Source organism: Triplophysa rosa, linkage group LG7 (assembly GCF_024868665.1).
Source record: "Triplophysa rosa linkage group LG7, Trosa_1v2, whole genome shotgun sequence".
NCBI classification, from domain to species: domain Eukaryota; kingdom Metazoa; phylum Chordata; class Actinopteri; order Cypriniformes; family Nemacheilidae; genus Triplophysa; species Triplophysa rosa.
The window spans coordinates 25,089,607-25,112,302 of record NC_079896.1 but is presented as its reverse complement, the minus strand read 5'-3'; the positions used below and the strand labels follow the sequence as shown (position 1 = coordinate 25,112,302).

At 37.4% G+C, this 22,696-nt stretch overlaps 2 protein-coding genes across 3 annotated transcripts in view; both read left to right on the top strand.

The window, feature by feature from the left end:
- Positions 1–3,233: 3,233 nt before the first annotated feature.
- The window catches only part of LOC130557303 (uncharacterized), a 62,676-nt gene continuing 43,213 nt past the window's right edge, over positions 3,234–22,696 (top strand). The window contains exons 1-10 of the mRNA XM_057338964.1: positions 3,234–3,471; positions 4,133–4,305; positions 4,959–5,150; positions 5,297–5,595; positions 5,922–6,084; positions 6,352–6,455; positions 6,593–6,649; positions 6,786–7,161; positions 7,276–7,449; positions 7,554–7,642. Of these exons, the coding sequence (XP_057194947.1) occupies positions 4,140–4,305; positions 4,959–5,150; positions 5,297–5,595; positions 5,922–6,084; positions 6,352–6,455; positions 6,593–6,649; positions 6,786–7,161; positions 7,276–7,449; positions 7,554–7,642 (1,620 nt within the window). The 5' untranslated portion in view covers positions 3,234–3,471; positions 4,133–4,139. The remainder of the gene's footprint in view (positions 3,472–4,132; positions 4,306–4,958; positions 5,151–5,296; positions 5,596–5,921; positions 6,085–6,351; positions 6,456–6,592; positions 6,650–6,785; positions 7,162–7,275; positions 7,450–7,553; positions 7,643–22,696) is intronic.
- On the top strand, positions 8,865–21,720 carry LOC130556584 (uncharacterized). 2 transcript variants are annotated; one of them, XM_057337721.1, is made up of 6 exons: positions 8,865–9,000; positions 15,311–15,351; positions 15,663–15,978; positions 16,106–16,401; positions 20,587–20,702; positions 21,319–21,720. In XM_057337721.1, the coding sequence occupies exons 1-4, from the start codon at positions 8,942–8,944 to the stop codon at positions 16,266–16,268; spliced, it is 579 nt and encodes a 192-aa protein (XP_057193704.1). In that variant the 5' UTR covers positions 8,865–8,941; the 3' UTR covers positions 16,269–16,401; positions 20,587–20,702; positions 21,319–21,720. The 2 variants fall into 2 exon arrangements, with proteins under 2 accessions (XP_057193704.1, XP_057193703.1); XM_057337720.1 differs by having other exon boundaries at positions 15,636–15,978.

The following is a 22,696-nucleotide window of genomic DNA, read 5'->3' as shown; positions in this document are numbered from 1 at the left end:
CTTTGTAGAAAATGCCCTGATGACTCTCTCTCTCTTGGGCAATGTTAGAGAATTTTGGTTAACGTTGCTAGCTATTTTGTTTCCCTAAAAATATAACAACGATCGTCAAAGGAAAAACATTAGAGTTATAATACACGTTGGCGTAGTTGTAGTGTTTATTCAAAATAGCTTTTTGGTTTGTCAGAAACAATAGAAAAGTGTGTCGTTAATATTTCCTACCTGTAGGAAACAATTTCTTGGCTCATCGTTAACAAAAAAACAACAACACAATTTTACGCAGCAGACTGCAAATATAGCACACTCCAAAAATAATATGTCGTAAAAAACGGCCTCTACTGTCCATCTTGCACAAGGAGCCAATCAACAGCGGGAGGCGGGATAATGTGTCGTCACCAGAAAACGTTTTCAAAAACATAGGCTGTAGCCGAAATCGCCCACTATACCCTCATTCACTAGTCAGTACATTAGTTCACTAATATAGTACACTTTAAGGAGCGGGTGAACGAGTGAGTAAATTCGGACACTCGGTGCACTGGAAACGCTGCGGGCGCCATCTTCTGCCGAGACGCGGGAATTCATTCAGCGCGAGCATCACGAATGTACATCAGTTGTACACTCGTTGTTATCATAGGATAATGATCATGGGATTGAATGAGTGCACTCAATAATGTCCACTATGAATTCGGACACCACTAAAAATGGATTTCCCTTCAAATGGTGCACTATTTTAGGGTATGTGGGCTATTTCGGACACAGCCAATGAGTGCTTCCCTACTGCCAATACACACCTGTTGTCTCATCATTAGCGTGCCACCCAATGGACAAATATATAATTACAACTAAAAAGGCTTCAACGGTGCCTGAAAGCTAAATAGGAAACAGTCAAAACTTTAATGTTTTAACATTAACACAGCAGTACTTTAACGCCAGTATTTTATTTTGTATTTAAACATTGTTGGTTCAAATCTAGAAAACTGTTCACCTAAGAAGCATATTTTTGTCCCATGGTGGGTGCAGACAGGGAAAACTGGGTACAGCCCTCATTTACTGCCATTATGTTCTCCAGAATAATTTCCACCCTGCGCAGACATACAATCATTCTCACGTAATGCATTTTGTGACATTATTAAAGTGTTGGCAAACCATGTACAGTAAGATGTTTGAGCTGCTCACACACAGTATTAAGGCTAATACACACTGATCCAAACACCAAAATTCTAAATTCTCATTGAAATTGAGTTTGTTGGAAATGTCTGAATAAGCCTTTAGACAGCCAAGCTTTTTAAAACCCAGTGGTTTCACTTACATGAAATTGGAGTAGGATTGGGGATAGGGTTTTAGGAGGCACCTCCTCACCAGTGTGCCAAGCTCGTGTCATTTGGCGGGTCATAGTTTCTATATGTCAGATTATGATTAGGGGTCTTTGAATGTGTAACACAGATTAGCAGCAGACATCAAAAAAATATATGAAGAAGTTGTCTGAATAGGGCCATTTGGATTTCAACTAGACTTTAAACGCAAAATAAATGTGCAACTGATAAAAAGGTATTCGCTGCTTGTTTCCCTTCTGTCAATGCGTTCCAGTACTTCGTAGCTTCATCAATTTGATTAAGAATAGCAGTATTAAGTTCCTTGGCATGCTCTATGAAGTGTTCATCGGAAGCTTTTAAGTATTCCAGGAGCTCTTGATTTGAATCTCTTTTCAGTACTCTGGTCCTTTTTGGAGAACGTTTTGGTTGTGATGGAGAAAAGCTTAAGGACGACTCGTCTTGGTCCAGCACCACGTCAATTTCGGCCAAACAGTCTGTATGTAACATAAAACAAGAGAAGATTATATGACAATTCAAACACATTTAGCTAGAATATGCTACTAGCTACAAACAGATGTAGTGATATAAGAGCTGCCTACTTTAACAGACAGCTAAGCAACACTGTACTTGCATAGCACACCAATAACATTAAAAAAGTGTGCAGTTATGAAAGAGTAAATACCAAGATCAGCTGCAGACGACATCAATGATTCAGTGTTTGTCTCGAGCATTGCTGTCGCTGAATTCAATGCCCAAAGGTGCATTTCAATGGTGAAAGGAGGAAACATCCGGATTTATTCGAACGAGTTAAAGTTGCATTATGAATGTTGTATCATATGATCAGTTAAAGGTTAATACAGTGGTTCTCAACCTTTTTTGGGCCAGCGCCCCCCTATCCATTCTCCAGGTCCCCCCACAAAAATAACGGGCTAAATGTCTTCATAATAATAATAACAATAATAGTACATTATTTGTTATTATAATATAATTTAAATGCATGACACTGAATTGGGATCATCGGTAATCTCAATAAATGTATATTTGTTTGTCTCGTGAAATACTAATAGAAATAAATAAAAAGCATGTCACTGAAAGTCAAATAACAGATTTGATTGGCCAGTTGGACTATTACCATACTTTCTCTAGCAGCAAGAACGATGTGAGGTAGAATGTTTTAACTTCAACTTCAAAACTCTCCTAAATGCATAATAAAACCTAAAAAGATGCTTATATTCGCTTCACTGTGTAATTGTGTGTAAGTTTATAGGCCTAAATGTGTGTGCCAGTATGTGCTTCCATCAGAGGTATAATGCAAGGTTTGTCATTAATACTTTTTGTTCATAATTAGGCAAATGAAAACAATACAATCTCCTTACAAGAATAAACACTTATTACAATGTAGAAATTATTGGATGTATTTATTTTTTATTATCTTGAAACAGTCCAAGCAGTGTACATTTTGGGCCCAGATATGATGATGATGATTAGATACGTAGAGAATTAATATCCTACCCAAAGATGATTACAATATATTAGAGTTTGTGGATAAACATTTCTACATCACAAATAGAGTTAAATATAATTCATTTTAAATGCTGTCTCATGACTCATTAGAGTGGAACTGAATATAATTTATTGAAAATATTTTCCAAGGCTTACAAATAAGTATTCCATCATGCAAAATTATCTTCATGCAAACTCAACTGTCACATAATGTGCAATGAAAGGTACAGATATTACCCACAGTAAATGGAGAAATTTGTAGGTAGTCTATTAGTTTCACATTTTTACACTCTCACTATTCAGTTAAAACTGTCCCTACAGTCAGCTGACGCCATGGTTACATGACACAGCTCTCACGTGACAGATGCGCCAATCCCAAATTTTATATGATACTACATCAATGTATTTTGGTGTGTTTGCCGCACTGCGCATATCTATTGGCATATCTATCATTATATGACATCAAAGTACCTCGAGAATGATTCAACCGCTCATGGAGGAGTTACTTTACAACACATTTTAAAAACTTGCTCTGAGAAAGTTAAGCCCTCCAGCATCCTACACGACGTTGTCGAACATCCAGCAGAAACATTTATAAATCCTCGCAATGCTTGTACAAGTCACCAGCACTGTGTGCTCAACGCGTAATCTTTTGCAGGTAAATGTTTAAACTTGTCTTGCCTGGATATTTGGTGCAAACTTGCGAACGCCGCCCTTTCAAAGATCTTGCTTCCATCGCCTCCCCGACGTTCTCTGAACGCCCACTGGGGGGCGGTACCGTTGAGAAACACTGGGTTGCGTGTTAATTTGTTAGCGCCAATGTTAATCAAGTCAAGTGTCCTTATAAGCCATTTAATGCTTTTTATAACTGTAATGTGGTAAAATAAATGCGAGGACATGATGGGGTGTACTTATTTTATATAGGCTATCCGAAATCTATGTGCTAGAAAACAATAGATGCAATAATATCACTTAGTCAGAAAAAAAATAATTTCTTGGATAGATAACTCTATAGGTTTAAAAAGCCTAATTTAAGATAAAGAAAATATATCTGTTGCATTTATTTATTTGAATATATACAGTTACCTTAATGTAAGTAATCTTGTGTAAATGCAGTATAAAAACAGACTTTTATTTCAAGTCCAGGTCCAACATAGCGGACGAAGTATGTTACGGTTGGATACTATAAAACCTCGTTTCATGACGTAACAGTGATATCTGAGCGTTCGATCTAAGGCTATAAATAGCGGCTGAAACCGCTCGTTTGGTTCATTCTGCTATTTGTTTGCTTTACGGCTGACTTACTGCTGTTGACTGAGAGTGAAGATGGGTCAAAAATCCGACAAATTCGTTCAACATGACAGCGTTGATGATCGGAGCGGTGTGTACAAACAAAGTACAACCGCATCTTCGACCGCGAAAACGGACCACTCACCTGTGAGCTGTAAAACCGATGGAGAGGCGAACAAGGGTTTTTGGAGACGGCTAGCAGGTCAGGATGACAGAAAATCATATCATCACTTTTTGTAAACTTGCTTTCAAATGTTTAGCGTCAACTCGCTTATAAATACTTTTTCGTTTTTTGAGGTTTCACTGTGAGATGCTTTTAAACGTTAAATTAAGTCTTGCCTATGTGTGTATTTGCCGTTTCGTCTAAAGCTATACAAGGCCAAAATAATTATGTTACTCAATAAGTGACCCTCAACGTTTGAACATTGAAGGTCTAGTGTGAAATTGTTGGCGGATCTATTGACAGAAAAGCAATATAAAATACATAACCATGTCTTCAGAGGTGTATAAAGAGCTTACACAATGAAGCGTTAAGATTTTATTAGTTTACAATGAGCTATTTCTATCTACATACACCGCGGGTCCCCTTGCATATTATTCGCCATGTTCTGTCATCTGTTGTAGTGTTTCGTGGAGTGAGAGGTGCAATTCGCAACCTTGCCGCTAGATTTTACTGACTGGAACTTTAAATGAATTAACAGATGAATTTGTTGAGAATCTGAGTAAAATGTGTACTGTAGATATCATATCTCGAGACACTTTACAATATACTGCAATCAATCGAATCAATTATTAATGTAGATGTTCGTTATTACATGTTTATGATCTTGTGTTTGATGTTGTTCCCCTCTACAGATGACATTTTAGGACAGGATGTCAGTCCAGAGTTCCAGAAATATCAGATGTTCACCACTTTTTCTGACCCACATTTCCCCCTGTGGTTTGATTTGGAGCCGAACAGCGATGCCGTTCACAATCCAGTCGCTGGAGAAAGGGATTTGGACATCCAGCTGGAGTATTATGAGAATCCCAGTATGTTCGGTCTAGGTTAGTTTTACCGACAGAACACAACATACACCAACACAATGTTGGTCATTTGTAACTTTAATAAGGACAAATATTGTTAAAATAGTTTTGGATTGAGTATTGCTAATGCTTGGTGTTTTATGTCAACTTCATTTATCTATTGATAGGGGTCAACTTCGGCACGTATGAGATGGATGAAATGTTTGGTGGAGCCATGCCCGGATTGGCTAATTGGGAGGACCTGAAAGATTCCCGATGGGCCGGTCTGTTTTTTGGCCATGAGAACCGGTGCTGTTGGCGATGGGCCCACACGCAAATACGGAAAGACGGATGGATTAGAAACGCGAACAGAAACCAGTGTTGGTCAAGAATGCCAGGGCCGATTTTAATTCCCAATCCGCCCCTGGGTAAAGTCACTCTTCTAGCCGCCGGATTTGCAGGGACCACTGTGCAGGATGACTTGAAGGTTAGATTTTTTTACTTACAGTAATTACTCAGCAAATAGTTTTCCTTCTGTTGTGTGCTCATCTCACTCTGTCCTTTACAAACCTTGACACAGCAAAAAAGGGCTTTAGTATTAGTCACCATTTAGTTTTCAGAGCACGAGCCACATGCACTAGGTAAAATACAAGTCCACTATAGAGGCTACAGTTATTGAAAAGGGTTTTTAATATGCAGCAATTTCTGCATTTGTTTTAGTCGTTGGTTTATTCTAAAATCTGGAAGTTAGCAAGTCAATATGTGTCAATATCATATCAGACAGTACACCACTTATATTAATGTTTATTTCAGGCGGAAGATCCCGCAGACGGCCTCCAGACTCCCGTCCACTCCGGGAGCGATGATGATCCTGGGTTTGACTTGATTGATGACGGAGGGGATCAAATCCCGCCTTTAATTTTACTCAGTCACGAGAAGCTGGAGGATGATGAGGATCCCAATGAGACAAAAGAAGGTGAGTTTACTTCCCTAATTCCAACGTAACTCAATTTATAAAACCGATATAGTCTGAGTCATTGATTCTGATTGGTCAATAGCTGTTTTATTCACACAACGATTAAGTGCAATATACACATTCTGTTTCTGTAATATGCATGTGTGTATGTGATGTGTGAGCAACAATATTCAGGTTATAGCAACAATATATTTTCCATGTTAAACAAATATTGTTCAATTGTGTTAAGTATTGCTTATGTTCGTGTCCGTTGTGTCTGTTTGACAGTGACTGTTAAAATCAATGGCTGCTGGTATAAGATCGGCAGAGAGCTGGGTGCTGGCAGTTATGGAGTCGTCTGTGAAGCGACCCGTGTGCATGATGACTTGAAGGTTTGATTTTTTTACTCTCTTTTTTTTGATCTATTGAAACCTGATCAAACATGCTCTTTAATGTTGTAAATGTATTATAGCACAGTTCTGTTCAGGATGAATGCTTACACAAATCCATTGTTAATTTTGTTGATCAGGTGGCACTTAAAATCGTTGCGAAGACAGAGGATGTAATCCAGAGTTATATCAAGATTGTAAGTATCTTGTGTTATTATTCAATTGGAAACATCTTCATAGTTTTTGAAGTACACAAACCTAAGTTTGTTCGAGACTGAGCTAAATCCTTGTTTGTTAATGGTGTAATCATGCTAAAAATGGTCTTTCTTCTAGCCGGGTTATCCTGAACTCGTCCCTCTAGAGATTGGACTTCATAAGCTTGCCACCACGGGAGAACACGTTCCTGTGATCATCGAGCTTCTGGACTGGATGGACAATTATGGTTACATTTACATAATCCTAGAGCGCCCTTCTCCCTGCGAGGACGTGTTGAGTTTCGTGGATCGCCATGGAGGCATCACTGAGAACATGGCGAAGGTTATCTTGCGGCAAGCGATCGAAGCCTCTGAAATCTGCTTCAAACGGGGGGTTTACCATAGAGACTTAAAACTCGATAACTTCCTGATTAACCCCAACACGATGGAGGTCAAATTGATCGACTTTGGGGCCGGCCGTATATATAAAACATCTACTTACAAGGAGTTTCAAGGTATGTTTTATCACTGTCCTTTATAAACGTTTACACATAAATACTAAGATGATATTTTCAGATAGTGCCTCTGTTCAGTTTTGAGACGTCACATTTTTGCATGCTTTTCTTCAGGCACAGAGGACGTTTGCCCTGAATACCTCAAAACGGACTGGTATTATGGCAAGCCGTCGGCGGTATACTCAATGGGTTTTATGTTGCTTTCCATGGTGTGCGGGCATTATCCCAGCACCACTGACCTGCACCAGATCAATGAGAAGACATGGAGCAAAGACGGCTTGACTGAAGGTGAGATCTTCTGTTTTCCAGAACTTTTGAAAAACACAATCGATTACAGCAGGTGCAAAGCAACATTCAAATAAATTCACAGTTTACATTCTTTTTTTGCACAGAATGCTGCGATTTGATTCAAGCCTGTCTGCAGTCGAATCCAGATGAGCGGATCCATCTGGAAAAGATCCTTGACCATGCGTGGTTTAAGGTACTGTGCAAGTGTGGTTTTTATTTGTTGAAGTCTTTTTTTGTTTCAGCTTTCTTAGCATCTGCTACAGCTCTGGTTTATACACCTGACGGGCAGCAAAAAGGGTTTTGTTTTTATGTTGTTGGTTTATTATAAAATATGGAAGTTGGCAAGTCATGTGTCAATATCATGTATTTAGACAGTACACCACTTATATTAATGTTTATTTCAGGTGGAAGATCCTGCAGACGGCCTCCAGACTCCCGTCCACTCCGGGAGCGATGATGTCATTCAGTCTGCAGATGATCCTTGGTTTGACTTGATCGATGACGGGGGGGATCAAATCTCGAGTTCTCATACAATGTCCCTCAGTCAAGAGAAGCTGGAGGATGATGAGGATCCCAATATGACAACTGAAAGTGAGTTTACTTCCATACTTCCAACATAACACAACTTATAAAACCGATATAGTCTGAGTCATTGATTCTGATTGGTCAGTAGCTGTTTTATTCACACAACGATTATGTGTATCACTGCACACCCTTAGCAATGTAAACATTCTGTTTCTGTAATATGTATGTGTTTATGTAATAACATATTCAGCAACAACATTCAGGTTAAATTTGTTTTTAATAACAAAAATGTATTTGACATGTTAAACAAATGCTGTTAAATTGTGTTGAGTTATGTATTGCTTATGTTTGATGATTTATGTCTGCTGCACTTCTCTTTTAGTTCAAATCAATGGCTGCCAGAATGAGATTGACAGAATGGTGGATAATGAAGGGACCTGTGTGAAGGATTGCTTTAAGGTTAGATTTTTTTACACTTTCTTTTTTTCTGTCTTGTGCTCATCTTTATGATAACTCACTCGATCCTCTTCAAACGTTAATGTATCCAGTGTCCACTACTTTAGTGCTTGATCTATTTAAACCTGATCAAACATGATCTTTAATGCTGTAAATGTATTATAGCACAGTTCTGTTCAGGATGAATGCTAACAACAAATCCATTTTTTGTTTTGTTGATCAGGTGGCGTTGAAAGTTGTCGGGAAGAGTATAATTAGGCTTGTACCAATCCTCCTTAGGATGACATAAATCCTAAATATAGGATTATATCAACATTGTAAGTACTAGCTTGCCTAATTATTCAGTTGGAAACATCTTCATAGTTTTTTCAGTACAAACTTAAGGTTGTTTGAGACCGTAATCATGCTAAAAATGGTCTTTCTTCTAGCGGGGTTATCCTGAAACCCTTCCTGAAGCGATCGGTCTTCATATGCTTTCCATTATGGGAGGTCTGTCTGCAGCCGAATCCAGATGAGCGGATCCATCTTAGAAACATCTTTGACCATGCTTGGTTTGAAGTGCTGTGCTAGGTTTGTATTTCTTGTGTGTGTTTAACTTTTATAGTTTTAGCTTTCTTAGCATCTGGTTCGCTGTGGTTTATACTCCTGGCACCAAGCAAAAAATAAGGCTTTAGGATTAGTCACCAGTAGAGGTGGTACCACTACTCCAAAATTGGTGGGGCAAATTTTGATACTTTAACCTATTATTGAGAGCTCAAATTAATTACATTTTAAACTAAATAGCATGTGACACAACAAGTGCAAGCAGAACACAGATCAAATTAACAATTTATTCAGTTGGTATTGCTGGTATAGCACGTTCAAGTTTAATTTAGGGTCATTTGAAGATGGCGATGGCATTTTGTAAAATTTACACTGTGTAAATTTTTGTTCACTTTCCTTAATGTAACATTTTGGGAAATCCATGTGTATGTCTGTAGTTTGCAACTGTGCATAACACGTAAATGCATTGCATTATGGGCTCATGATGGAGCGCATCGGAGCATTCTTTGAGCGGAGAAAATGTAGAAAATGATTTTCAGTGAATGCTCTCCACACAGTATACGTTACTCGAATAATTTTGCTCCAAAACCCCCAAATCTTTAACAGCATCATTTTATGAAAGCTAGCATTTTGATATTAGTACTGTAACTGATGTCTCTATTAAATTGATTATTTTAACATGAATTATAGCCATTCAACAGTATAATTGAGAGCTCATGTAGGAAACATACAGGAATTGAAGGACACTTTACAGTCTTTATTAATGCTAAATTATAAATTAAATGCAGAAGAATTCTCATTAAAGCTACAAAATCACATTGATTTCTTCTTTTATTTTGTTCTTTGATTAACATTAGTGACAGGAGTCACAGCAGCACGTTTAAGAACGTGGCCCCTTTAAGAGCTGTCTCAGTTCGCAGATCTGACCGTCACCGCACTCCCATTTTCACAACTCTTTGCATTCATTTAAGATTTTATTTTACACTTTGAAGTCTGTGCTTAAGAAAATGCTAGACAAAACGGGCTTTCTGACATAATCTTGTGTGGTTTTATCCATTCAAGCACGAAAGAGAACTTAACACGGATGCGCTGTCTGACAGAGATTCACCGACGCAGCCTTCAGCACGTGACTGTTTACACCAGACTGGACCTCGCGTTGCGTTTTGCCGCGTCCCACAGTTTAGAAGCGGTCTATCTCCATTGAACGCATCAAAGCAACTGTTTCAAATCGCGCTTAAGTGGTTTAAAAGCCTGTACACGAATAAGAGCGTGCTTACATAATGTAACGCTAGACAAAGGATGTCAAAACAAACGGATGCTGCGTTAATTGCGATAAATGTTTTCTCACGCGTTAATTTGAAAAAATTAATCGCATGCGTTAACGCGTTAACGTTAACAGCCCTAATAATTATATATTTGTTCTTTTTTTTTTTTTACAAAAAGTAGACTACGTTATTTCGCAATATAGTTGACCGAAGTTATAAAAAGTGAAAATAGACTACGTAATTTGGCAATATATGTTTGAAGTAATAAAAAGTGAAAATAAGAATTCCCCATACATACTTTATAAATCTTGCTAACCACGGGCTCCAAATGTATTCAGTTCAGGACCCACCGACAGGTAATGTCTAAGATGCTCCGTTCAGGATTTTTGCAGCCGATACCGAGTACCAATTTCTTGTCATCGTGATCGGCCGATACTGATCCCGATGCTTCAAGCTTAATATAACTGATATGCAAGTTCTCTGATCACTGTTAAGTTTTTTTCAGATAAATTCATACTATAGATGTTGCCTTTTGTAATATTTTTAGAATTTTGTAATATTTTACAGTAATATATATTAATGTACAGGGCTCTAGACTGCGACCAAAATGCTCGCAAATGAAACAGTTTTTTAAAAACGTGCGAGGTAAAATTTCACAGGGTCGTATTGGTGCGAGTGCGTAAAGCAAATTTATTTATTTGCGTAAAGCAAAGATTTATTTTAAAATTTAATGTGATTTATGAGTGGTGAATGATGCGCTTGTGATTAGTGCAGGAAAGAGCGAGCAGAGAGCTCTTGCACTCCCTCTGTTTTCAAACTAAAGCGCGCAAACCGAATAGCATGAAAGCATCGCGGGACAGAGCGCTCCAGACATTTGCTTTTAAAACTCTAAAAAAGAAAAGCAGCTGACATAAAGGAAAAATTCTATTCAGTGAAGTGTTTCCTTGATAACTTCTATCTTTTGAGATGTCCTACAGCTGTGAAAAACAAATGTCCGATTCGCAAAGTAATGACTCATTTGAACCGATTCATTTTGTTGAAACAACTCGTAAATCAAACACTGAACTCACGAGACTCACTGACAGAACCCATCAAATCAAGTCACTCAGAACACAAGCATGCTTAGACCATTTAACAAGAGTGGTTAGTAAGATTAAAATTTAAAGTTTATTTATGACAATAAGTAGTAGAGGGGGTAATATAATAATTTAGTTCTGAGTTACTTTTAAGCTAGCTAATTTGATTTAATTTTATGTGGTAAAAAAACAGCTTTTTGCAAAGTGACAGGTTATATTTGTGTCAGATAATTTCATAGCCAATATATAACTTGAATATAAAACTAAAATAATAACAACTGTATAAAATAACAAATACAAAGTTTCTTTGCTTTTATTTTGGATTTATTGGGCTCGCAAGTGTTTATAGCCGACTATAGCCGACTATTTTAAAATACAGAGCGAAAAATTAACAGAACGATTCATCAATTGAGGTCATTATGCCAGGTCATTATGATTACAAAAAAAGGGTGCGTCCAAATTGTAAGTTGGTGCGACCAACTCAGTAAGTGGGTCACACCAGTGCGACCAGTGGGAAAAATGAGTCTAGAGCACAGATGTAATATAACTATTGAGTACTAAATAATCACAAAAAATATTATACAGTGAACATTTTAATATACCTTTAAAATTAGACTTATGCAAAGCAATATACATGTCAGGTTACAAAATAAAGACAAAAATAAACCGTAACAAAATGGACCAGTCTGATGCAACCTGAATGTTTCATTGTTTCTCGAAACGTCGTAATAGTTCCACACAGGAGATGACATGACTGCGGTGCAAAATCATTTAGGTCCTCATGCATTCTGGACGTCATCACGCGGGTCGTGAGATCGGGCAAGTTTGTAAGTACCGATCAGAGCATCCCTAGTAATGTCTCATCAATTTCTAACACGGGGAAAACACACACATTCGTTCCCTTTCATGTGTTTTCTTTATCATAAAACACTTATCATTAATGGATATTATATTAATATACCTTATGGAATATGGGCTGCACCATTATCGCAATCATTATTGTTTATATTATATTGATATTGTAATTGCGATTATTATTATTGATTCAATTTACATTGAAGGATGCTTAAAATGTTTTAACACTTTCAGTGAGGCAAATGCATTCCGTATTCTTAATATAAACATTCTGCTCCTGAAATACTTGATTACTGTTGTATAGTCTCAACAGGTCAACATTTTACACATTCAAAATCATCAAAAAAACTATGCAATAACTCATAAATCTGTAATTTTTAACTGCTATAAATGGTCGCACATCTGTAAAAGGACAAAAACGCGTACAAACACGCCGTTAGCATTTCCATTGTCCAAGCACAATAAATGCGTGAATCGATAAACAAGTGTCATTTCTTAAGTGTAATGTACAGCAGCCGAGTGCGCAGTTTGGGAACCCCGAGAGTTGTAGTTGAAAATCGCAGCCAAGTAGGACAGACATGAAGGGCATGCTCATCCACTGTGCTAAATAGCCTATTCCCAGCAAGTTATTATATAAAATATTTTCGTTATTTAAGTATTGTTTTCCATTGATTTGAAGTTTTGTAATTTTACAATGGTTTATTTTCGTAAGGGAGAAAAAATATTTTTACTCGATTTTACCACAAATTTGACCAAATTTTGGATTTACCAAAGTGATAGGCCTATAGAGCCTATTCATTGATTAACGTTCAAATGCCACGTTTTTCATCTTGAACAGAATACAAATTTATTACTGATCCATCCTGCATCAGAAGTGGACTTTGCACTTGAGCTCATGCATGCAAAATGTTTGTGTCCGATGCGTAGTGTTGGCTCGATACCAAAATTTTGGCTTCGGTACGGTACCAGAACCTAATACCGGTAATATTGGTACCACATCGGTACCATAGGTGATCAATAACCAGCCCCAAAATAAATTATTTGAAAAAATATTAAGAAGACTGCTGAAATGCATATTTTATATATTATTTTTATATTTTATATAGCACCATTTTATTTTTACACTTTTACACTGTATTACTGAAAAATGCTTTGGTTATATAGACGTATCATCATAATCCCACAAATATGAACAATTAAATTTTGAACAACAATTAAATGTTTCAAGTAGGTCTATTTAACATTTAACAAGTAGCATTCAAGATGAAAACTGAATAATCAATAAAAATAAAACACTGCACAGTCTTCACTGTATAAAATAAATATGCAATGACTCTAAATAAAGCTACAAAAGTTTCATTTTCTCTTTAATATGTGACACAGATGTATTAGGTTACTGTCACTTTAAGGCAAATTCTTTTTTTGATGCGGATATACATTTAAAACACAACGGACTGTGCTTATGTGAACCTTTTTGTGTTTTTGACATCACAGCGTGTGTATTTGACAGTATAAGAACATATACAAGACGCGAAAGAGAGCTTCATGATGATTAGTGGGCTAACTGAGATGTCTGGAACAGAGGTAACGTTATATATGCTATGGATGCCGTTGAGTGGGGATGTACAGACGCATCGCAGCATGTAGAATATACGTTACACTGTAAAACAATCTAAAGATCTCTCAGCAAAAGTAGAAAGAGCCGAATTTGTAATAAATTACTCACAGTGTCTCAGTTTAAATGATCGCAAAAGTGCTTGTAGTCTACAATAAACTAGACTACACAAAAACACAGGAACTCACCACAGATGACACAAACACAACAGTACATACGTACAGGTACAACTACATACACAATCAACGAGCACAGGACAATGAAACAAGAGGGCATTTATAGGGGAACAAACAAAGGGAGATAACGAGGGGCAGGTGTGAAACATAAGACACGGCAGGGAAGCAATACAGGAAACGAGAGGGGCGGGGCCAATGACAAGACACGAGAAAACACATGAGAAGTAAAAAACAAACAACTCATGGCTTTCTCACATAAAACCAAAGGCTTTGTCATGGCTCTGCCACAGGACCAAGAAAAACATGACTAAATGAGGCAGAGCCATGACAGTGAGCACTAAGTTACCATTTGTTTTAAAGTTATTTTATAGCTGACTTGAACTAGCTGTCGTGTTTTTCAGTGTGGATATTGGAATAATTGGCTGATAAATAGCGTGTGCTCTCATTTTATTTATGCTGTCACAGTGGATGGCTGCGCATTAGCATCTACCATTAGCGGACTACGTTAGCTGAGGTAATGTAAGGCATTAAAATGTGTAATAATAAATAATACTTTTTTCTTCAGTTTTTCTCCTTCTAGGTTTTTTTATATGTATCAGTGTTGCATGGAACGCGTCTCCATTAGCTTATGCAAGTATCAAAGATTGCACTAAACGATGATTGGACAGGATGGAATAAACGTGGATTTTCATTGGCTCCATTGCCTTTTTTCTCTGTGCTGCGTGGTGAGTGTCATTATAATCCGTACGGTTATTTGTAATTCATTCTCTTAAAAGTGTATGATATATTCAGCAAGAAGTATTAATGCAATAAGTGCTAGATAGGCCTACTGGCAATGGTTGTGAAAAATGTGTTCATTTTAGTGCCAGCGAGGGCTGTTCAACAAGGTTAAATATACCAAATCTAATCTCATTTTCTCAGTGATTTTTTTTAAACAAATTTTACTGATGCACAACATGACGCAGAAGGGATGGTTACACACACAAATACTGTGTATGCATAGTATTGTGGTATGAGAATGGAATGGTATCGATGTCACAAATGAGAAAATTATTTTAGAAAATGACATGTTTGTGTTCCTCCTTGATTTGTTACTGACTGAGCCCCTTTTGGACCCTGGTCTTATCACAAAAACAGATGTAAATGAGACTTTTTGATCATGTTTATGTCCAGAATGCAGCGGCAAGAGTGGTCTTCAATGAGCACACACGTCACTCCTAGTCCAGGCCAGGGATAGGCAATGTTTTGCTTCTATTGTTAACCTCATTTGTAAGTTGCTTTGGAGAAAAGCGTCTGCTAAATGTGTGAATTTAGTAAGTATGCTTTTGCTTGTCTCTCTGTTTCAAACAGGTTCCCGGTATGTTTAGCAACAATCCTGTCCTTACAGAAAGGTACTGTATGCCACACATGATTAGCCCTTGTTTATAACTCTGTGGTCTAGCCAAAAATAATCATTGAGTGTGCTTGTAAGATTTTACCTTACCTTGTAACAAAGTAAGAAGTTTAAAAACTTGCAAATAAAAGCACAATTTGCAATCTGTTATATGTATTTATCTATAAAAGATACAATAGGCAGCCTGCAGAACTAAAATATATTGTGTAAGCAAGGAATAATTGACAGGCTGTTGAATTCTTGGAAAATAATGCACATCCTGAGGTGATGTTTTATCTCAAGACATTTGTAAGGCGTTTGTCCTGACAGAATGCAACGCTGTGGTCATCGGAGACTCAATCGTCCGGAACGTACGCGCTTCCTCCACTAAAGGTAAGGTGCGCACTCATTGTTTTCCTGGCGCCCGTGTTCTTGATGTCTCTGCGCAGGTACCTGAGATCCTGAAGGACGAAGCTAAAGTAGGAGCTGTCGTGCTGCACGCGGGGGTGAACGACGTCAGGATGCGGCAGTCGGAGATCCTGAAGAGGGACTTCAGGAGTCTGATCGAGACAGTACGCAACGCATCGGCCACGGCGAGGATCATCGTATCAGGGCCGCTTCCTACCTACCGACGAGGGAATGAAAAGTTCAGTAGACTATTTGCTCTAAATAAATGGTTGATGTCATGGTGTATTGAACAGAAGCTGCTCTTTGTTAATAATTTTTTTTTTTTTTAAGATTTATTTTTGGCGTTTTTTGCCTTTATTTGACAGAGAGAGACTCTTTTCAGAGAGGACAGGAAGCAAAGTGGATGAGAGAGAGGGGGTAGGGTCGGGAAAGGACCAAGAGCCGAGACTCGAACTCGGGTCGCCCAGGACGCACCGGCGCCACATGTCGGAGCATGAAACACTCGACCACCTGGCTCCGTTTTGTTAATAATTTTGATCTGTTCTGGGAGAGACCTAGGCTCTTCCGCCCTGACGGCCTGCACCCCAGCAGCATCGGAGCAGTTCTTCTGTGTGACAACATCTCAAAGACGCTACGCACCGTTTGACTACGTCTCCCACCGGTAAGTCAAAACTTTAACCAAAGTCTGTGTTCCTCCCACTCAACTGTTATAAATGTTACTGCTTCCAAATGCATAGAGACCGTATCTGTCCCCCGAATAATACTACAAAATAATAATTTAGGCAAAAATCTGATCGTGATTAAACCTGAAGACATTGTAATAAATGACCAAAACCAACTCATAAAGTTTGGCCTACTTAATATTAGATCACTAAATTCAAAAGCAGTTATTGTAAATGAAATGATCACAGACAACAGTTTTGATATACAAAGTACTTTGCCTTACCGAAACCTGGCTTAAACCAAATGATTATTACGGTCTAAATGAGTGTACCCCACCAAGCTACTGTTATATGCATGAGCCACGTCCGGTTGGTCGAGGTGGCGGTGTCGCAACAATCTTTAGAGACTTTCTTACTGTAACTCAGAGAACGGAGCATAAATTTAAATCATTTGAAGTGCTTGCGTTGAACATAATTGTTCCAATTGACAGTAAAAAACCATTGCTTTCTTGTACGTTGGCTACAGTGTATAGACCCCCTGGTCCCTACACTGATTTTCTGAAAGAGTTTGCGGACTTCCTATCGGACCTATTGGTTAACGTTGATAAAGTACTAATTGTCGGAGACTTTAATATCCACGTAGATAGTGCTAACGATGCATTAGCAGTGGCGTTTACAGAGCTATTACACTCTTTTGGAGTAACACAACACATCAATGGACCCACTCATCGATTTAATCATACACTAGACTTGATTATATCTCACGGAGCCGATCTAACCAATATAGATATTATACCTCAAAGCGACGATGTCACTGATCACTATCTTATAACATGTACACTGCGCACTGCAGAAATCAGCCGTTTAACTCGTTATCGACAGGGTAGAACAATTACCTCGACTACTAAAGATAGTTTCACAAAGAGCTTGCCAGATCTGACTCCTTTAATAACCATACCAATAAATATAGAATCGCTCGATGACATGACCAGCAAATTGGGCACTATTTTCTCTAATACATTAGAAGCTGTCGCACCTATGAAGTCAAAAAAGATTAATGAGAAAAACGCAGCACCATGGTACAATAGCACCACTCGCGCCCTTAAAAGAGAAACACGTAAACTGGAGCGCAAATGGAAACAAACCCAATTAGAGGTCTTTAAAATTGCGTGGAAAGAGAGTGCAAACTGTTATAAAAAGGCACTAAAAGCAGCAAAGGCTGAGCACCTCCGTAACCTCATAGAAACTAACAAAAACAATCCAAGGTTTTTATTTAGTACAGTTGCTAAACTAACAAATAAACAGACTTCACCTGACCTGGGTATTCCGCCGCACCTTGGTAGCAATGATTTCATGAATTTTTTTACAGAGAAAATCGAAAACATACGAGACAAAATAGTAAAAACTCAACCTCCAAGTCTGTCCTATAAATTAGTACCAACCATCGCCCCAAAAGAAAGGCTACAGTGTTTTTCACCTATAAAACAGGAAGATTTAATTAAACTTATTGCAACATCTAAACCTACAACTTGCTTATTAGACCCCATACCAACTAAATTATTAAAAGAGTTATTACCCGTTGCAATTGAGCCCATTTATAACATTATCAACTCGTCAATTAATCTAGGCCATGTCCCAGGAGCCTTTAAACTGGCCGTCATTAAGCCTCTTATCAAGAAACCAAACTTAGACCCCAATGAACTAGGAAACTATAGACCGATTTCAAATCTCCCTTTCCTGTCTAAAATACTAGAAAAAGTAGTGTCCACTCAGTTGTGCTCTTTCTTACAAAATAATGACATACACGAAAAATTCCAGTCAGGCTTTAGACCGCATCATAGTACTGAAACTGCGCTCGTTAAAATTACAAACGACCTGCTTATAGCATCAGATAAAGGTAACATCTCACTCCTAGTCCTGCTCGACCTTAGTGCTGCGTTCGATACTGTAGACCATAAAATACTTCTAGATCGCTTACACAATTATACCGGTATTCAGGGACAGGCACTACAATGGTTCAGATCTTACTTATCAGACAGACATCAATTTGTCCATTTAAATGGGGAATCATCAAATCTAACGCAAGTAAATTATGGATTACCTCAGGGATCGGTTTTAGGACCCTTGCTATTCTCCATATACATGCTGCCCCTTGGAAACATTATTAGAAAACATGGAATTAGCTTCCACTGTTATGCAGATGATACTCAGCTATATATCTCATCAAGACCAGATGATTCCTTCCAACTATCCAAATTGGCAGAGTGCATCGACGATATAAAGCATTGGATGACTTGTAATTTCCTTCTTTTAAATTCTAATAAAACAGAAATATTACTTATCGGACCAAAGACACGTGAGCAGAATATTTCGGATTATGACCTGCAAATTGAAGGCTGCACTGTTACTCCAACAAATACAGTTAAAGACCTTGGCGTTATATTAGACAGCAACCTGTCATTTAAAAATCACATCTCAAATGTCACAAAAACAGCCTTCTTCCACCTTAGAAATGTTGCCAAATTGCGAAATATTTTATGTGTGGCTGACGCAGAGAAGCTTATTCATGCATTTGTGACCTCAAGACTTGACTACTGTAATGCACTACTTAGTGGTTGTCCTGCATCATCAATAAACAAACTACAGTTAGTTCAGAATGCAGCTGCCAGAGTTCTAACCAGGTCCAGAAAATACGATCACATAACCCCAATGTTATCAACCCTTCACTGGTTACCCATTAAGTATCGTATTGACTTTAAAGTTCTTTTAATTACTTATAAAGCCTTAAACGGTTTAGCCCCTACCTACATAACAGAGCTTCTACCACACTACAACCCATCACGCTCTCTAAGATCTCAAAACTCCAGACTTTTGATAACACCTAGAATAACTAAATCCACCAAAGGGGGCGGAGCTTTCTCATACGTAGCACCTAAACTCTGGAATAGCCTCCCCGATACTATTCAAGGGTCAGACACACTCTCCCAATTTAAATCTAGATTAAAGACACATCTTTTCAGCCAAGCATTCACTTAATGCAAAATATGCTAAATAAACCACCGGGAGACTGCATTTATTATTTACTAGAATAATCTTGATTGTTCTGTAAACACAATGCACTGTGCTGTGTTTTACCTTTTTTGTGTTTTTCAGTTTTTCTTATTTTGTCCTGTAAAGCTAATTTGGAACAATGCACATTGTGAAAAGCGCTATATAAATAAAATTGAATTTAATTTAATTTTATGCAAAAATCATAAGGATTTTAAAGATCATGTTCCATAAAGATATTTTATAAATTTCCTACTGTAAATGTATAAAAACTTTATTTTTGTGAGTGGATGGCCTGCTACAGTGCCCCTGATTAACAACTTCAAAGGCAATTTTCTCAATATTTAGATTTTTTTGCACCCTCGAATTCCAGCTTTGTAAATAGTTGTTGTTCCGCCAGATAGTGTCCTATCCCAACAAACCATATATCAATAGAAAGCTTATTTCTTCAGCTTTCAGATGATGTAAAATCTCAATTTCGAAAAATTGACCCTTAAGACTTGTTTTGTTGTCCAGAGTCACATATAAAGTATATTTATAACCTTATTTGGTTAAACTTGGCGTAGTGATATGGAAGTGTAATTCGGCCGGCTGATCTGGAACTATTTCATAGGTGTGCATTTGACTGAAATATAATGCACACCAGTAGAACATGTCAGCCAACAAAAAATAGTGTTTGAGCAAAAAGAATGGATTTCTGGGGAGGTTTAAGATCAATGGAAAAGGTAAGATTAGGATTGGAATAGGAGGTGAAAGCATTAGAAGTGATTTATGGGTTAAAATTAAGATTAGGAAAAGATTTGGATTAGGAAAAAAGAAATGTTTCTATGGTTCATAATTGTGTGTTGTTGCTAGTTTACAGGGCGATGTAATCTAAAGACTGTTTCCAAGAACTTTTAGGCTGAAATAAAGTCTGTTTTCATTTACATTACAATACCTAGTATGTCTATTTAATGGTCGTGGGTGCGGGGCGGGTTGTAAAAATAGATACAGTGGTGCGGGGCGGGCCAAATAATTTCATAAAAGCGGGACCCGCGGGTTGGAAAAACCCTGACCTGCGCATCACTAGTGTGTATTGTTTATACCCATGCACCCCACACATTATTGTTTCTTAATCATTTCTCTTTTAATGTCAGTTCTTAGGAATTGTGCCCTGGATCACCGAGGATGAGATGGAAAAGGCAATACAAAACTGGCTCAGGCTGAGCCGAGATAGACTTGGCGTGCCGTGGAGGCAGAGACCACACTTAAGGTGAGCTGATTGAACTACAGCAGTTTTGACTGGTGCTAAGCAAGTGCGATTTGAAAATGTAGGTTTATGATACTAAAAACAGGGATTTGTTACTTGGCAGTTCTACTCTAAATACCCCTAAGCCACACTAATGCTGCTCAGTTCAATTGACATAAAGGTGGCTATCTTTTTCAATCAAAGACTGCAACCTAATTACATTTACATTTTCCTTACATGTACCCTGACATTCACATTTCATTGATTAATATGTCCTACTGTAATACAATATGCATTTTTTATTGCATTATTTTTTAACTGGTAAAACAAAATGTACCGCTCTACAGCATTTGATGCAGATGTCACACCGTGTCTACACCGGACGCGACAGGCACGATGCGAAGTGACAACCTGCTTGTTCTTAGTGGCGCCGCGCCACGCCACATCCAGTCGGGACAAAATTTGAAATTATAATGGGTTCTAATGCGTTTCTAATGTATTTTGTCGTGTCTCGTCGTGCCTGTTGTAGACACGGTGTTAGAATGCTGAAGCACTTGATCTGGCTAAAGGAAACAGTTAAAATGTCCACACATTTTTTAAAATCCTAACATCTTTTTTGCAATGTTTTTCTCTTTTACAGGCTGCCCAAAGAATCCATCTGTACTCTGGGACTACACTATTGCTTCTCCTGGAGGTCTTTTTGGTGTCATTAAAGTGTATGAACTTGAATCATGTCTGTTCATTATACCAGAGACTGCTACACACACAAAATGAAGATATTTTTCTATGTCAGTAGTCTACTTTTTTAAAATAAAAATCTCTATTAAAGCTGTATTCTTGATAATCATATAAAACTATTTAAATTATTTATCCATTTAAATTAAATTGCATTTTCAATTTATAATTAAGAATAATTAAATATGTGAAATCCACACATTGTACATTAATACTTAATAGTAATATTACGTAATAGTAATATTTAGATATTAATTAAATTTTACTTCTGTGATCATTTCCTCTCATAAGAACATGCTGCACTAGTTCCAGCTGATCACAATGTACACACCTATACCAGTTTGGTGATTTTGTTTTACTTTTACTTTAACATGCAATAAATACACCTACTGTATATAATGACCTATTGGTGTTTTTAAATGATATCAAAATAAGTAAATTATACGGGTGCTCTGATAAAGGGTATAAGAATATTTATTTTTTATCCAGTTTGCAAATTTGCTTGGCAGAACGTATGCTATCAGTTTTTGTCAGCATTTTGATTTTCAGTGTTGAAGACCCACCAGTGGGGGGATAAAAAAATCTACTTTGATATAAACATTGATTCAATGTTTGTCTTCAACACAGATACAGTAAATCAATGGATTATTAACATCGATTCAACAATATTTAGCATTGAATATTCCATCTCAACCAAAATGATGATTCTGATGAAATTTCAACATTTAATCAATATCATATTTCCATCTGGGACTCTACTCCATGTTGCTATGTAATATTATATTATGACATTATTAACAATAAACATGTTGACATCATGTACAATATATATTTTGTATTAATAGTAAGCCCACATTTTATTAAGTCTAGGAGACAGATTTTGAACAATTATTGGTCAGTTTAGAATGTGTGATTCTTGTATATTTTGTTTTGTTTTGTTACACTCAATTAAAGTCATTAGCTGTGTGTGACAACCTGACGTTTTATTACATTTTACTAAACACATCCCTATATTGGATTTTTTACTTTTGACATTTAAAACGAGTTGTTGATCACAGAATTAACTATTTTAACCTGGGTTTATCTTTACATGCAATCAGTACATAGTTTATAAGATTGTTTATTTTTCTTAATTTTGAAAACGTGAAAAAAGGTCACAATTCAAAATGTTTAAGTGGGAATAAAGTCTTTTTTAGCACGTTCACCTGCTCCTCCTCTCTGTAATGTCTAGATGGCGCTGGATACAAGCTTGAGAGCACAGTTTACAGCAGCATCACCTCTTA